The sequence below is a fragment of the Geotrypetes seraphini genome, chromosome 2 (genome assembly GCF_902459505.1).
Source record: "Geotrypetes seraphini chromosome 2, aGeoSer1.1, whole genome shotgun sequence".
NCBI classification, from domain to species: Eukaryota; Metazoa; Chordata; class Amphibia; order Gymnophiona; family Dermophiidae; genus Geotrypetes; species Geotrypetes seraphini.
Window position 1 is genome coordinate 251,005,146 of NC_047085.1, and position 16,958 is coordinate 251,022,103.

The window sequence follows — 16,958 nt, forward strand, 5'->3', positions numbered from 1 at the left end:
TATTCTAGAGACCAGGCTGGTCATAGCGAAGAGTACTAGGAGAATTTAATTTTTCCTCCTTTCCTCTCCACAAATTTGTATTTAGTTAAACTGAAGTAGGTGAGTCGAAATTCTCACTATATTGGTGTTTTCTGATTATAGTTTGGCTAGCTAAAACGGTGCTCCTCTTTAGGTGACTTGTAGGTTGAAAATCGGTGGAAGTATGCAAATGTTTTGACCTGAAGTGAGCTCCAGTGTAAGTGGCTTAAAATTCTCTGTGAGGCAGTAGAGGAGGGTAGGATGAATGAGGCTGATCTTAGATTACGGTACCATGGATAAATGTTCACATTTGGTTTACTGTGACATAGGTGCTTTTCTCGGGAGTGCATTTTTCTGTCCTTGGTCGGATACACAGATTAGTTTGGAAGTAGTAAATGCCTAATCCAGTCAGTGTAATGTTAAAAGTTTCTCAGCATAACATAAGTGGCCAGCCTGTTGTTGAATATTCTGTTTGCTTTGTTTGTCTCGTCCCTGCAGGTGGCAGCAAAGCAGCAGAGGCAGCATCCAGTGCGTATTATAACCCAGCCAACCCGCACAACGTCTACATGCCCATGGTAAGAAACCAAACTGTTCAAAGCCCTCTGCAGACACAAGGGAAACTGATTCAGCAGGCCTGAACTAAACACGTTTATCCAGAATTTTTTTTTTTTTCCTGCCTTTCCTGTAGTGCAGGGGTGCCCACACTTTTTGGGCTTGCGAGCTACTTTTAAAATGACCGAGTCAAAATGATCTACCAACAGTAAAAATACTAAACATATACCCCCTCTTTTACTACGGTACGCTAGCCGATTTAGCGCACACTAAGTGCTAATGCGCCCATTATATTCTATGGATGTGTTAGCATTTAGCGTGCACGCTAAATCAGCTAGTGCGCCTTAGTAAAAGACCCCCCCATATTTATTTATATATATACCGAGTGCACCTCTTCTGTCCTCCAGACCTTGTTCCATTTCCAACCATTGTTTTCAAGTCATAAGTGTGTTTGTTTAGTTCGTGTATGTCTAATTTAAAAATGTTCGTCTCCCAGTTATTTTTAAATACTTTGTACTTTTGGATAAGCGTTTAATCAAAACTTAAATAAACTATGAAATTCTGTCCCTCCAGGAGTCCAACTTTTCTTCCTCTCTCCTCCACCCCTATTGGCAATGTCTCCCTCTCTCTCCTTCCTCTGTTCTGATCTTGCATCTCTCTGTTCTTCCTCAGGGTCTCTCCCCCTCTATCTCTTCTGTCTGCTCCTCCCATAGTCCAACATCTGCCCCCCTCTCTTCTGCCTCCCCTTTGTTTCAGGTTTCTCCTTCTCTCTATCTTCCTTCTGCTAACATTTTGAGTCCTCCCACCTTTGGTCCAGGTCTTTGTCTCTCTCACTCTCTTTGTCTTCCCCCTCCCCAAGGCCTGGCATCTCTCTCTCTCCTCAGTTCAGAGTGTTTCCTCTCTAGTAGTCCAGGATCTGCCTTGTCTTCCCCCTCCCTTTTGGTTCAAGGCTGCTTTCCCACCCCTCCTCAAGGTCCTTTTGTCTCTTTCCCCCCCCCCCCCCCGATCCAGCGTCCGTGAGGCAATCCCCCCTCCTGCCGGGGTCCTCGTGACGGGCACAATTTTACCCCGACGTGCGGGGCCTTATCGCCGCTGCTTCCCTGCACACAGTGACGGTCAGGTCAGATCTCACCTCCATTCTTCCCTCTGGGCCTACCACAGTTGAAAGTTAATTACGGCAGCCTGCAGAGCGAATGTAGCAGGCTGCCATCAGCTTCTGTAGCAAGTTCCCTCTGCCATGGTCCTGCACCTCCTTTGACATCAAGGACGGGACCGCGGCAGAGGGAACGTGCTACAGAGGCTGATGGCAGCTTTCTACGTTCGCTCTGCAGGCTGCTGTAATTGCAGTACTTTAAAGGTGAGAAAGTGATTGGGGGAATGCTAGGGAGAACACTGGCTCTGCGATAGACAGGTAGATCGCAATTGAAATTTTGGGCACCCCTGCGTTCCGCTTCAAATCCGGCCTCTGTTTATATGGATAGTATTGGGCTGTTCAGACAGATGTTTGAGCTGATGCTATTCATACTGGTTTAAAAATTCTGCAGGCAGTGAATGTATAGTTTCTATTGAATATCGATGCATGTTATTTTCTTTATCTTGGGTGGTCTGTAGTAGTTGAGAAGAGCATGATTTTTGCCATAGTTTGGCCATCATTCCGAGCAGGTACAGCAATGAAAACAAGAGGTGTTCATAAGAACATATGAATGGCCTTACTGGGTCAAGATTAATGGTCCATCTAGCCCAGTAGCCCTTCCTCACAGGTGGCCAATCCAGGTCACTAGTGCCTGGCAAAAACCCAAATCGCAATGTTCCATGCTACTGATCCAGGGCAAGCAGTGGCTTCCCCCATATCTGTCTCAGTAACAGACTATGGAATTTTCCTCCAGGAAATTGTCCAAACCTTTCTTAAAACCAGCTATGTTAACTAGCATTTCCTTTCTCATATATGATTAAATATTGTCATCTTAATGAAGACAGCTGCTCTGAAGAAGAACAGGATAGATAGTTTTGAGAACACATGGAGTTTGTTGCAAAGGGTTTTGGTTTTGGTGGGGGGGGTTTGGGGGGGTTTGCTTTAGTTGGGAATGCTTAGGTTGGGATCTGGATATAGCTTTATTGTGACTATAGAATGTTACAAGTGTATGTTCTGTCACATTTTCAATATAATTCAAGTTACAAAAAAGGAAAATGCAGCTGTTGTAGAAAGCCACGTGTCTCTTTAGGTTTCCCTCGGTAATGTGACTTAACATACCTCTTTTTCAGGATCGGCCACCACCTTATGCACCTCCTGAGGAGAAGAAGAACAACTGAAGGCAGAGGGGCATGAGGTTCTGACTCCACCTGCTCTTCGGTTGTTTGACTCTGCCCTTCTGTTTCCAATAGGGTTTCTAGCTCTTTGTTCTACAGTAGCGTCTTAGGTGTTAAAAAACCATCTACAGAACCTTTCGGAGGTCACGTTTTTGCCTTTGCAAGCCTGGCCTGTTCTCACATCTGTGACATTTGGGCCCTGGTTTGGAGAGGCTTCTTAAAACTGCTGGTGTCGACAGAGAACTGTTTAAAGAATAAAAGACAGTAGATTAATTGATGCTTTTGTGGTTGAATCTGAACTCCTGGTTCACAGCAGGTCATGGAACGTGGCACAACATGGAGGTATGAGCATTACACATTTACAGAATAGTATGCGAGAGATAATTTTGAGGCTGGAGCTTGTAGTTGCTCTCTTACGTGGAGTGTAAAAGAAGCATAGCCTTCCTAACCCACTTCTCCCTTCTTCTGAAATAATGATCCACCTTTATTCCTTGAACTGGAACTCAATGCAGTAGGCAGCTGCTTCATTTTCTGTATGAAACGATCACAGTTGGCTGCTGTGCCTCTTTCACCTTCGGGACTGTGCTTTACATCCCAAATTATTTGCAGACTATATTTTATAATATAGGGTGGTTTTTGTGCTCTCATTCCCCCCCCCCCGTTCAGCTGGTAGTATATCCCTGAGTAGCTTGATAGGATCAGAGATGATGCTTGAGGTGGCGAATTAAAGGATCAACAAACTGAGGCAGCAGCTCTTTGAACTGATGCAGAATGCTAATGCGGCTTTATTTGGCAGCATTGACCTGAGTCTAACATAGTAAATGATGGCAGATAAGACCTGAATGGTCCATCCAGTCTGCCCATAAGTGATACTCATTTAAAAAAATACATGATTAGATTAACTTGTCTCTCTTTTTTGATATTTCTGGGCTGTAGACTGTATAGTAACATAGTAAATGATGGCAGATAAAGACCTGAATGGTCCAGTTCAACGTGTTTGGAACTTTACAGAACTAAAACTGTGTGATGTGGGGGAAAACATTTGGAGGGAAATTCTGTAGTGGGGTTTTTGTTGTAGGTGCTGGTTATGATGCCTATTTAAGCCTGTTCTATAAAGAAAACTAGGTGCCTGCTTTTTTTTTCATGAAATTCTAGGCCTATTTAAGCCTGTTCTATAAAGAAAACTAGGTGCCTGCTTTTTTTTCATGAAATACTAGGTGACCTTGTTTCACCGATGTTTGGCTCATCAGGGGAACAAACAATACATCCTTGAAAAGTGCAGCCACGTTGAGACCAGCTGTATTGTTTGTTCCCCCGATGAGCCAAACATTGGTGAAACAAGGTCGCTTGTTGGGAAGATTGGAGAAGACGTGACAGCGTTGGAGCTCAAGTCGTCTTTTGTAAGCTAAGTCCTTGAACGTGCCTCCGGGTGACTTTGCCCTTTTCTAAACCTGAGCTGTTCTATGAGGGAGTTTTTTGCCAGTGAAAGTATCAAAAGCAGTTTTTCATTTGTACCTTTTTGGTTCTATACTGCTACATTAGTCTGAGGCTTTTCTCCCTCTTTTTGGGTGCATGCTGGGTTTGAAGAGGGGGTACCTCGGTGCCACGATCACACAACATTTTGAATCATATGAAATGCTAGGTGCAATTGGCCAAAAATGTGCCAGCATTAAGGCACAAGTACTTGCACCTGCCCTATAGCTGCTGTGAATACTCAATATGTAGGTATTAACGTGTATATGCATAAAAGATAGACTTCATTAATTTCCACATGCATTTATGCATATCCACCAGCAAAATATGTGCCATCAATTTCCTCTGAATGTTTTCTTATCTGGAGCCTAAGAAATGCACTGCGTAAGCTGAAATAACTCTTTCCATCACTGTGATGTCATGATCATCTTTCAGCTAGAAGTACTGACCTTTATTAAAAAGAAATGTCTTGTGTGCCATATACATTGTTTCTTTGGTGTGAGGGTTAACCCTAGAGAGAGAAGATTGGTTTTTTGTTTTTGTTTTTTTTTTTGGTGGGGGGGTTCTGCTGATAAAGCACTCCCAAGGATGGTTTTAGTTTTGGTAGAAAGCTAGTGGAAATAATACAATTCCACAGTGGACGGATATAGTGATTTTCCAGTTCCGGCCTCTCGGGTACTCAAGTGTGCCAGTTTTTTAGGATAATTGTGGCAAATGTACCTGAGAAGAGATGCATACAATGGAAACTGAGAATATGTACATTTTTTTTTCCTTCAAATGGTTGTAGTCTTGGATCCCTGATTGGCAGGTTGTACCTCTAGGACAAGTATAGGAAACACTGGGCTTTAGAACTTTGTGCTTGGCAAGAAATGCAATGCGTTTACTGCAGCACTTGCATAGCCTCTGTCCCAGGCTGGCCCCTCCATTGAATGGCATTTTTCACATTCCCTACTTTTCAGCCCCTACTCTCTCGTATTGGTGAGTTTCTACACATGGCCCCGCAACCCTCTACATCCAATAAGGGTCGCCTCTTCCTCACATAAATGCACACAGTCTTGGTCACATGCATGCTGTCTGGGTATGCATGCATGTGACTTGATTTCATATGCATAATTAAATTACCCCTTCTGATACCATATGGTTTTGTATTCTATGTATATATTTTTGTAACCCGCTTAAGTTTTAGGTGGGATATAAGCTCGTTAAATAAATGTATGCATACCCAGTCACCCCTTTTGATACCCTACGGCAGTGGTTCCCAAACCTGTCCTGGGGGACCCCCAGCCAGTCAGATTTTCAAGATATCCCCAATGAATATGCATGAGAGAGATTTGCATACCTGTCACTTCCATTATATGCAAATTTCTCTCATGCATATTCATTAGGGATATCTTGAAAACCTGACTGGCTGGGGGTCCCCCAGGACAGGTTTGGGAACCACTGTCCTACGGCTTATCATTCATATGTCTGGGGTGGCTCGTGGTTCTTTCTGCTGCAGCTTTGTAGCCACCCTTATCTTTAGGGCTGGGCATAACAAACCTTATTTACTGCCCCAGTTTTTGTGTCTGCCTCCTGCTAACCTGCTCACCAAGTTCCTTTGACTCCAAGTACTGAATTCTTCCTCTCGTATGTGTGTAATGCTGTTTTTGGGCCCCTGTAACTAATTTTGTTCCTTCTGCTAGGCATCTTGCATTATGGAGTTTGAGAAGTCTGCATTCCCAGTGCTGGAAATGATCTTTTGAATTATGTAGTCCTTGAACATCAACCCATATATAGTACCGAGGTCTGCTTTAGTCCACATCATGTGTTTTAACGTTCTAGAAACTTGTCCCAACCACAGTAACAAGATTGGGATTCGCATCTATTTTTAAAAAAAACAACAAAACTGTACAAACCAGTAAGTCGAGGTGAAGTATGTAATGGAAGATCAGGCTATTAGCATGTTATCCCTGCTATATACATAAAGTGCTGGTTTAAGTTTTAACAAAAAAAAAATCCATTAAAACTCATCTTTTGATCTATGGCAGTGTTGAACAGATTACTGTTTTTGGACAAATTTTACTGCTTTGTTTCAATCTCGTTATATTTTTTTTATTTTTGTTTGCTGTTTAAATATATTTTAAAGTTGGCCATGGAATGCTTTACATTGTGCCACAAGGTAAGCATGTTACAACCACAACTGATAGGAGAATGGCATAGAACCATTACTTCTCCTTGGCCAGTGAATTAACAGTGGCAGTATTTTTGTGGCTCTGTAGTACTTTTTCTCCAAAGGTAGTGTGACGTGTGTGTGCTCATAGCACAGTAATCATAACAGAAATGAATGTCTTAATTTTTAATCTATAGCAAAAATCCCAAGGCAATATATCCTTAAAAGATACCAAAATATAAGTTGGGCATGCCCTAGGACATTGCAGGAAAGTTAACTCCCTAGACTCCACCAAAAATATATAAACCTCAAATCTAAATTTTTAAGATAAGGAGCACCCTCAGCGTGAGTTTGAAAGCTTTAAAGAGCGACTCAAAGAGCAGCTCTAGTGCTTAGAATAGCAAAGCCGGCAAACACTGAGCAGAGATTACCACTCGCTGCCAGCCGCACACCATCAGCTGGGTGTTCCTGTGTGCTTCAAAGTGCAAGTCAAGTGCAAACAATGTGCAATAAATAAATATATAAAAGTGGAAGACAAAAAGTTCACTGTCCTGCAATGCGCCAAATGCCTAACCCACTGACTGGAACAGAGAATGAAAAAATTAGTCGCTTGTCCCTCCAGTTACTTAGCTGAATAAAGGTGCTGTAGTCAAATAGTAGCAAGGAGAGTCCAGCTTTTTTTGGATCAAAGACCAAAGTTAAGGTGCAGTCCTCTTTCAACACGGCTCGACCCAGCAGGGTTTCAGGGCAATAGCCCCTTCCTCAGGAACCGAACAGGCCAACACGACTGTAGGTCAGAGTGATTCCAGGCAGGCAAGGCAAAAGGGGATGTCGCTGAGGGTGTTCCTTATCTTAAAAATTTCGATTTGAGGTTTATATATTTTTGGTGGAGTCTAGGGAGTTAACTTTCCTGCAATGTCCTGGCCCGCCCAACTTATAATCTACCCATTCGTTTATTAGATGTTAAAGCGCTCATGTGGCCACCTCAAGCCAATCAAATATTGCTCCATTTCTACACTCGTAATTGTAATTTTCCCCTGATGTTAATAAGATACACTGGGTACCATCTAAAAATGTGAAATGACAGTGGTGTATTTAACAATAGCAAGAGTGTGCCAAGTTGTGCAATTATGTCTACACAGTTGTCTTTTCCATTCTGGCTTTTAATAGACTTCTTTATAATTTCCTTTTGTAAGTTGATGTGCTAAAATTAATCTTGTGTACCTTTTTTATGGGTCCATCATATACTACAAAGAAGGTAGATGGGAGCAATTGGACTATTAAACACTTTCACTGCTTTTTGCAAGACCATGAGTATTGAAAGTTTAGCCTTTGTTTATGGGGCTAGTAGGGATCTGATTTGTGTCCTGGGCAAATCACATGTCCTTGCTTCTTGCCTGCTCTTCACAAATATAAAGTTAAGGATGAGTAAAGTGCTTTTATTTAATTGGCCTGAATGATATTGGGAAAATGAATTTTTAAAGTTACCAGGCTTCACATAGTATGGTAATATTAAATCTTGTAGTCAGTGTAACTATGCAAAATCAGTTTCCTTTAGCAGTATCTGTGCATTATTGTATCCACTACTTTTTTGTCAGGTTGGTAGATTCTCACATGTGGTCATCATGAGCTGAGAGAGGCTTGCTTTTTTTAAAAGTGTTTCTCACTGAAGTTACATGCTGTCTTTTTAATGATTGATTGATTATTCTTAAATGTAAGTCCTATGAATTTTTTTCCAGTGCCTTTTATTAAAGTTGCATTTAACGTGGACTTTTCATGTGTGCCTCCCTTTTATATGTGTGTGCAAATCGTGAGCTCATTGGCTCATCTGTTTTTCACAGGGTGAATGTGCTGGACACTCTTTCCCATTAATGCATGTATTCATTATGCAAAGCACACGGGAACGTGAAACCAGTTATATAGGGAATTCAGTTGTCTTCATTTTCATAGAGGGAAAAAGACTTATGATTTGCTTTACACTATTTGTATTTTATATTTTCCAAGCAAATACCATGAATTAGCACTAAGGTTAAGGAATGAAAACAACCCACAAATCTGAAGAATTGGAGCTCAAAAGAAAAAGGCACTATGTGCTGTGGATTCTAGGTATGAACAAACAATCAATGGCAGAGCCAAATGGTACTCGTCTAATGACATGAAATAGCAAGTAGGAGTGTAAGGAATCATTAGTGCTACCAAATATGGTGGAATCCCATCATAAAAGGCTACATAAGCAAGAGTTAAAACCTTTTACATGAGTTTGACAAACAGGTTATGTAGTGTTGTGTAAAACAGAGCCTTTACTGTGAGAAAGATCTGTATGATATTGTAATAATTAAGATGTGACAGTAGTAAAGTATGAACTAAAGAATGCCAAGCAGAATTATCAAGATAATCATGAATGGAGCTTAACTGACACATAAGAATATAAGCAATGCCTCCACTGGGTCAGACCTGAGGTCCATTGTGGCCAGCAGTCCGCTCATGCGGCAGCCCAACAGGTCCAGGACCTGTGCAGTAGCCCTCTATCTATACCCTCTATCCCTTTTTCCAGCAGGAAATTGTCCAATCCTTTCTTGAACTCCAGTACCGTACTCTGTCCTATTACATCCTCTGGAAGCGCATTCCAGGTGTCCACCACATGCTGGGTAAAGAAAAACTTCCTAGCATTTGTTTTGAATCTGTCCCCTTCCAACTTTTCCGAATGCCCTCTTGTTCTTTTATGTTTTGAAAGTTTGAAGAATCTGTCCCCCTCTACTCTCTCTGTGCCCTTCATGATCTTGTAGGTCTCTATCATGTCTCCTCTGAGTCTCCGCTTTTCCAGGGAGAAGAGCCCCAGTCTCTCCAATCTTTCAGTGTATGAAAGGTTTTCCATGCCCTTAATAATTCGTGTCGCTCTCCTCTGGACCCTCTCAAGTATTGCCATATCCTTCTTAAGGTACGGTGACCAATACTGAACACAGTACTCCAGGTGCGGGCGCACCATTGCCCGATACAACGGCAGGATGACTTATTTCGTTCTGGTCGTAATACCCTTCTTAATAATACCCAACATTCTGTTTGCCTTCTTTGCGGCTGCTGCGCATTGTGCCGTTGACTTCATTGTTGTGTCCACCAGTACACCCAAATCTCTTTCAAGGTTACTTCCCTCTAATACTAATCCCCCCATTTGGTAGCTGAACATCGGGTTCTTTCTCCCTATATGCATGACCTTGCATTTCCCTACATTGAAGTTCATCTGCCATTTATTCGCCCACTCCTCCAGTTTGTTTAGGTCCCTTTGTAGGTCCTCACACTCTTCCGCAGTTCTTACCCTTCTACAGAGTTTAGTGTCATCCGCAAATTTTATAACTTCACACTTCGTCCCCATTTCCAGGTCATTAATAAATAAATTGAACAGCAGCGGTCCGAGTACCGACCCCTGCGGAACTCCGCTCGTGACCCTCCTCCAGCCCGAGTAGTGACCCTTCACTCCAATCCTCTGCCTTCTGCCTGCCAACCAGTGTTTGACCCATCTGTGTACGTCTCCCTCCACCCCGTGGTTCCACAGCTTCCTAAGTAGCCGCTCATGGGGTATCTTGTCAAAGGCCTTTTGGAAGTCGAGGTAAATGATGTCCACGGGTTCCCCTTTGTCCAACTGGCTGTTTACCCCCTCAAAAATGTGCAGTAAGTTTGTTTGGCATGATCTTCCCTTGCAGAAGCCACATGGCTCACTTTCATCAGCCCATTTTTTTTGATGTGCTCACAGATGCTGTCCTTTATCAGTGCTTCTACCATCTTGCCCGGAACATGAAAACTCTCATCCTAGCTCCATTGGAAACAATTTTTGAGTTTTCATTTCTCGGTTCTGAATTGTCTAAATGAATGAATCCAATCTGAACAGAAGAGTCAAACAGAAATGAAATCAAGTTAGGTTGATTAGAACTGTGTTCTTCAACCTTTTTACACCAGTGGACCGGAAGAAATAAAATAATTATTTTGTGGAGCGGCAAACTATTAAGACTGAAATTTTTTTTTTTTTTTTTTAGTTCAATCTTTTTATTGAAATTTTCAATAAAACATATATAAAATGATAAAAATATAACTTAGCAACATAAACTACAATCCAGAAACTTCAATGACAAACTTGCAGTGTATATGTTATAAGTAATATCTGTCTAGCAAACACATTTAATGCAAATCGAGGAGATGTCATAGGCTATTAGACTTATAATAGGAGCCATAAAGCAGTCAAAAAGATATTCAATATCAAATGGGATAAAGCGTAAAGGTGTGTCTAACAGTAGGCACTTTTACGATAGGCAATATTCAATCACAGGTGACCAGACCTTCAGGAAGGTCGACAAAGAGTTAGTTTTCTCAGCTGCCACTTTCTCAAACTTGGAGCATAAACATACTGAGTTCCACCAATGAGCATAAGAGAGGGCAGAGAAGTCCTTCCAACATGACATAATGGATTTAAATGCAATTAGCAGTAAACAGGATAACAATCTAGATTCAAATTTATCCAATTGTGCTTTAACTGCGTTTGCACCATATATAATAATCTGATAAGAAATAGACTCTTCAATAGGAAGGATCTTACAAATTGTACACCAAACCTCGCTCCAAAATTGTTGCAAGAAAGGACACTGATATAACATGTGATTGTAAGTACCAACCATTTGCATACAGGACCAGCACTTATCTGAAAGCGAGGGGTCAATTTTGTGCAGTTTATATGGAGTCCAGTACACTCTATGAAAGAGAAAAAGCACCAATTGCATCATTGCTGATGATTTCATTGCTTTAAAGGACGTCAGCCATATATTCTCCCAGTCAGGCATTGGTTCCATTGTTATTAGCTCACGGGCCCACACATCATATAAGGTAAAGGGAGGATGGAATTTCCTCACGTGTATCAGTTTATACCAACTAGATGCTTGACCTGATTGCGATTGTATTTTGGTCACCCATTGTAGGATGGTGGGCAGATCCTTAGAGATAGCAGACTGTTTCAGATGTGCAGAGATGCAATGAGTCAATTGAAGCCACTGATAATGCTGAGATGGTGACAGATCATAAGCAATCGCAAGTTTATCATAGGCTATGAAGTAATCACCATCTCTGAGTTGTTGAATGGACCATATTCCAAGACGACGCCAGGATTGCCATTCTAGATATTGGCCTTGTATCTTTAAGTGTGGATTGCGCCAGATAGGAGAGCTCATAGTATCGCCCCAGGAGAGAGGAGCTAGATTGTCTATTATTTGAATGGCAGATTTCGTTGCTGCAAGTATAGGGTTCAGCTTTTTACCAGGAGCTTGTTTCATAAAGGAGAAGTATTTTAAGTGATGCTTATCGTACAATTTACGTTCTAATTTCAACCAAATAGACGGATTATCATCTAGAGGCTCCTCTAGCCACTGGGAAGCCTGTCTACATAGAAATGCCAGATGATAGCTATATAGGTCAGGGAAGTTCACCCCACCGTTTTCTTTCGAGCATTTTAATTTGTGTAAAGCGATACGCGGAACTTTCCCATTCCATAAATACTTGGTCATGAGTGATTCAAATTTCTTATAAGCTGCTGGAGGGAACAGTACTGGTATCATGGATAATATATATGTAAGTTTCGGTATCAGTACCATTCTCAATGAGTCCAAGCGTCCCCACCAAGATAATTTCAGGGGTGACCAGCGAGAGGTAGTAGAGTCGATTATTTGTAGAATATGTGAGGTGTTGAGGGACAAGGTTTCCTCAATAGACGCACCAAAGTATATTCCTAAATATTTGAGTTTTTCAGGTGCATACTTCAATTTCAAAGTTTTAATAATGTCACCGCAAGGTGATCCAGTCAGTGACATGACCTCAGTTTTTGAACTGTTAAGCTTGTAACCAGATACTGATGAATAGTTAGATATAGATTGAAGCACTGAAGGTAAGGAGTCCATATCAATGTATAATTGAACATCATCAGCATACGCTGTCATCTTAATGTGTAAGTCTTCAATATTGAGACCCGATATGGAGGTATCAGATCTTATAGCAAGGAGTAAAGGCTTTAAGGCTAAATTGAATAACAATGGAGACAGGGGGCAGCCCTGTCGTGTGCCTCTAGATGGTGCAAAGGGTGCAGAGAGGACATTGTTAATGCGAAGTCGAGTAGAAGGATTGGAATATAGAACTTTAACCATGCGTATAAAATCATCATGAAATCCAAACCTTGATAATACTTGAAAAAGGAAAGGCCACTCCACCCTGTCAAAAGCCTTCTCGGCGTCAAGTGACATAGTTACTCCATTTGGCATATATGTTGGAGCTAAAGATAACACATGAGTAAATAATCGAGTGTTGTCACTAGATAGACGTCCTTGAAGAAAGCCCGTTTGTTCCATGCTGATTAATTTCGGTAATACAAGTTGTAATCTTGAAGCGATCAATTTCTCAAATAATTTAGCATCGGTGTTTATAAGAGAGAGAGGACGATAATTTTGCACAAACAGTGGATCCTTATCAGGTTTTGGTATGACAATAATCACCGTCTCTGTAAACGTGCCTTTAGCATAGCCTTGTTGAATGAGAGAGTGAAAGTATTTACAGCAATATCGGAAGAAGATAGGATTGGAACGCAAGGTAGAATTCAACTGGTAGGCCATCCGGCCCAGGAGCTTTGCGTTTAGCCTTGGAATGCAGAGTCTCTGTAATCTAATTTAACTGAATGGATTGAGTAAGGAGGGTATTATCATGGTCATCCAGTTTCGGGCCACTGATATTGTTTAAATAATCTTGTATCTGAGTGCAATCCGGAGATTCCGTTGAATAAAGCATCTTGTAGTAATCCTGGAACTGATTACAGATGGCCGAGTTGTCCGTCAGAGTATCTTCTGTATCATTTTGTAAAGCAGGAATTTGAGTCCGTTCAGATTTGATTTTTAAATAATTAGCCAGATGGTGACCAGCCCTGTTATTATTGGCATAGTAATTGGCCGCTTGTAGGAATATCTCACTTGAGGCCACTGAACTGAGTGTAAGGTTATAATCATACCGAAGTTTGCCAAGACGTTCAATGATTATAGGATTCCTGAGGTCTGCAAAATGGTTATTTTCCATCACCGATATCTGATTTTCTAGGTCCTGTATTCGATTTCTATCCTCTTTCTTCTTTTTTGAAGCATATGCGATGAAGCATATATAAGATTTAAAAGCATCCCAGGTAGAGTGCCAAGATGTGTCGCTAACAGGATTGAGATCAAAAAATTCTCGGATGTGATGATTAACGTGCTCCACAAATAATTGATCAGTTAGTAAAGATGAGTTGAACCTCCACATTTTCTGTGGTACAGCTGAGAGGATGCCATTAAGGGTTAGTGTTATGGCAGAATGGTCAGACACTGTTATAGTTAAGATATCCGAAGAGAGCAATTTCCGGACCAATGAATAGCTTATCAGGAAAAAATCAATCCTGGAGTAAGAAGCATGGGGCGGAGAAAAAAAATGTAAATGTGGATTCCTCTTTAAGAAGCAGTCACCATGGGTCTATCAATTTCAACTGGAAGAGTAAATTCTGAAGGCAGCGCCATGCTCTGGTTCTTTTATAGGGCACAGTGGATTTCCTGTCTTTTTCAGGGCATAATATTAGATTAAAGTCGCCACCCAGGATATATGGTTGAATAGAATTGGAACCAATATCAGATGCCAGGGACTCAAAAAATTCTGGGCAATCCTGATTTGGAGCATAGATATTATATACAGAGAGGTGAGTGTTGCCCACGAGTAAGTTCACTTTCAACCAGCGGCCTTCAGTGTCATGTGCTGAAGAAATTATTTGTATGTCCTGACGCTTCCTAATAAGTGTAAGGACTCCATTCTTCCGTCCCAAAGAAGGAGAAAAGAGAGGTGTGTGAGCCCATGAAGGGGAAACCTTAGAGGCTTCCAATACTGAAAGATGAGTTTCCTGGTAGAGGACTATGTCCGGCTGATGGTTTTCAGTATACCGTATTATTTTGAGGCGTTTTATAGGATTATTGAAACCCTTTACATTCAAGGAAAAACAGGTTAATGACATATATACTGTACACAACGATATAACAGCAGGATATTACAGAAGCATATTGGTACTCTAAGGCAATTGTTAATCTCCAGATTAGTTTGCAATAGAAAGAAAGTGCATGCTGTATCTGAGGTAAAAAACACTGCAGCTATAAACATTAACTTAAGCATGTCAAATAAGTCAAACATACTGTGGGTCAGTGAACTGAAAGGAGAGAGGACAAAACAGCAATACTCCAGGCAGAGTTGACATGAGTTTCTAAGCATCTAATACATGACACCTATCAAATCAGATTTTACATAACGTATCAGGTTTTATCAATCAGGGTTGGGCACACTGATTCAATGAAATCTGCTAGGTCAGAAGGGTTATGGAAGTCTTTAGTCACATTATTATGAGTAACCCGAAGGCGAGCAGGGTAGAACATTCCAAACTTGGCCCCAATGTTTTTAAGCTGAGGGCGATATGATAAGAGTAATTTCCGGCGTTTGGCAGTCTCCTTCGCTAGATCAGGTAGAATAAGGATCTTATTCCCTTCAAAAGTGATTGGAGCATGTAGTTTGGCATGCTGCATAATTTTGAGTACCTGATGGTGTTTCAGTAGAGATACCAATATAGGTCTGGGGCACTTCTTATGCAGCGTGGAAGGTTGAGGCAGGCGATATGCGTTGTCAAAATCGATTTTGAAGTCATCATTCATCTTTAATAGCTGGGGGAGAAGTGCAGCCAGAAAATCCACGAGGTCGCAGGCCTCCCGTCCCTCCGGTAACCCGAGAAGACGGAAGCAATTTTGACGCGCACGATTATCCGCTGCTTCCAGCGCCCTTTCGAGCGCGGGGATGCGAGTGACCTGCTTTTGGAGATGTTTTATCGCCGATTCAGTCCCCACGGTTCTGGCTTCCAGGGTCACCAGTTTCGTTTGTGCGGTGGCAAATTCCTCTCGTAGTGAGGTAAGGTCCGAGCGCATATCATTAATATCTTGCCTGGTGTCCACGATGAGCTCCCGTATTGAACGCAGCTCATCCAAGATAGCGGAGGAGGCTGCATCGTTGGCCTTAGAGACGCCGGATTTTCCAGGAGATGCAGGCTCCGTGCTCTTACGCTTAGAGGGTTTGCTCGATGCCATAATATAGAGCAGTGGTTCGCCTTCAATAAATGCCCTTTTTCAATAGGCAACGATAGTAAAAGATGCCGTTTTGAGTCATAAATAGTGTCTCACCGCCGGAGCACGTACTGTTTACAGCCTAACCCATCGGGCTCGCTAGCGTCCCCCTCAAGACTGAAATTTTAAAAAACCATTTCCGCCCCATCTCCGCAAGCTCGGTCCCCACAAACCATCTGATCCCATCTGCACAAGCTGCAGTTATGATTTTATATTGAACATATTTTATTAAAGTATAAAAAGAAACAATATTGTTCTGTACAGTTGTCATTTTATAAATACAAATATAGAGGTCACGTGATGTGCTGAGCCGAGTGAGACGTGCTTCACTCGTGCTCCGGGGCCCCGAATCCCTCAGCACCGTTTTGCTACTCTTGGCTAGCCCCAGCCCTGCACTGAACCTTCGGGGAGGTTTATGGACCGTTTTTTGCAGACGCCCAGCCCGGATATGAGCACTAAATCGAGCCGCACGGTAAAAGACAGGGAGACACGATCGGCGCGACCCGAGTCTAAGATGGCGGCGGGGGACTTGGGTTCCGCGCTTCCCCTGTCAGAGGCCCACATAGCGGCATTATCGGCTTCGGTGGTGCGGGCGCTGGACTCCCGATTTGACCTTCTCTCCAGCCAGCTTACCTCCCTTGAATCCCTTTTGGGGGAAACGACTCGGCGGACGGGGGAATTGGAGCATTGCGTCTCGGGGGGTTGAGGACACGTGCTCCTCCTCAGCGGCGGATCTGGCCTCCCTGCGTACACAGCTTCAGAGACAGGCGGAAAAGATTGAAGACCTTGAGAACCGCTCGAGGAGAGATAACATCCGACTGGTTGGTCTGCCTGAATCAGTTTCTGACTCTCGTCTCCTTTCCTCCGTGGAGTCTTGGCTTCAGCAGGAGTTACCGCTTCCAGCAGGGGTTGGGCCCTTGAAGCTTGACTGTGCTCACCGCCTGGGCCGGCGTATGGATGATCGTGAACGAGCTCGAGTCACCATCTTCAAAGTTCATAATTCGGCGGTGAAATCTGAACTTATGCGGCAGTACTGGCAGAAGCGGAATACTCTCTCCTATGAGGGTATACCTGTGCGTCTGTTCCAGGACTATTCACCTGCCTTACAGGAATGTCGACGGCGCTTCTCCCGGGTGTGCACGGCTCTTTTTGATAAGAAACAGCGATTCCAGCTCCTCTATCCGGCACAACTGAAGGTTTGGACTCCGAATGGTTGGCGCATGTATGCCACGGCGGAGGATGCCCAGGCCTACCTGGATTCCCTA

General features: G+C 42.5%; 1 protein-coding gene across 1 annotated transcript in view; it reads left to right on the top strand.

Moving 5' to 3' along the window:
- WBP2NL (WBP2 N-terminal like) overlaps positions 1-8,269 on the top strand; it is a 32,592-nt gene extending 24,323 nt beyond the window's left edge. Inside the window, exons 7-9 of the mRNA XM_033929342.1 lie at positions 517-593; positions 2,833-3,219; positions 6,033-8,269. Coding sequence (XP_033785233.1) covers positions 517-593; positions 2,833-2,880 — 125 coding nt within the window. The 3' untranslated portion in view covers positions 2,881-3,219; positions 6,033-8,269. The remainder of the gene's footprint in view (positions 1-516; positions 594-2,832; positions 3,220-6,032) is intronic.
- The last annotated feature ends 8,689 nt before the right edge of the window (positions 8,270-16,958 follow it).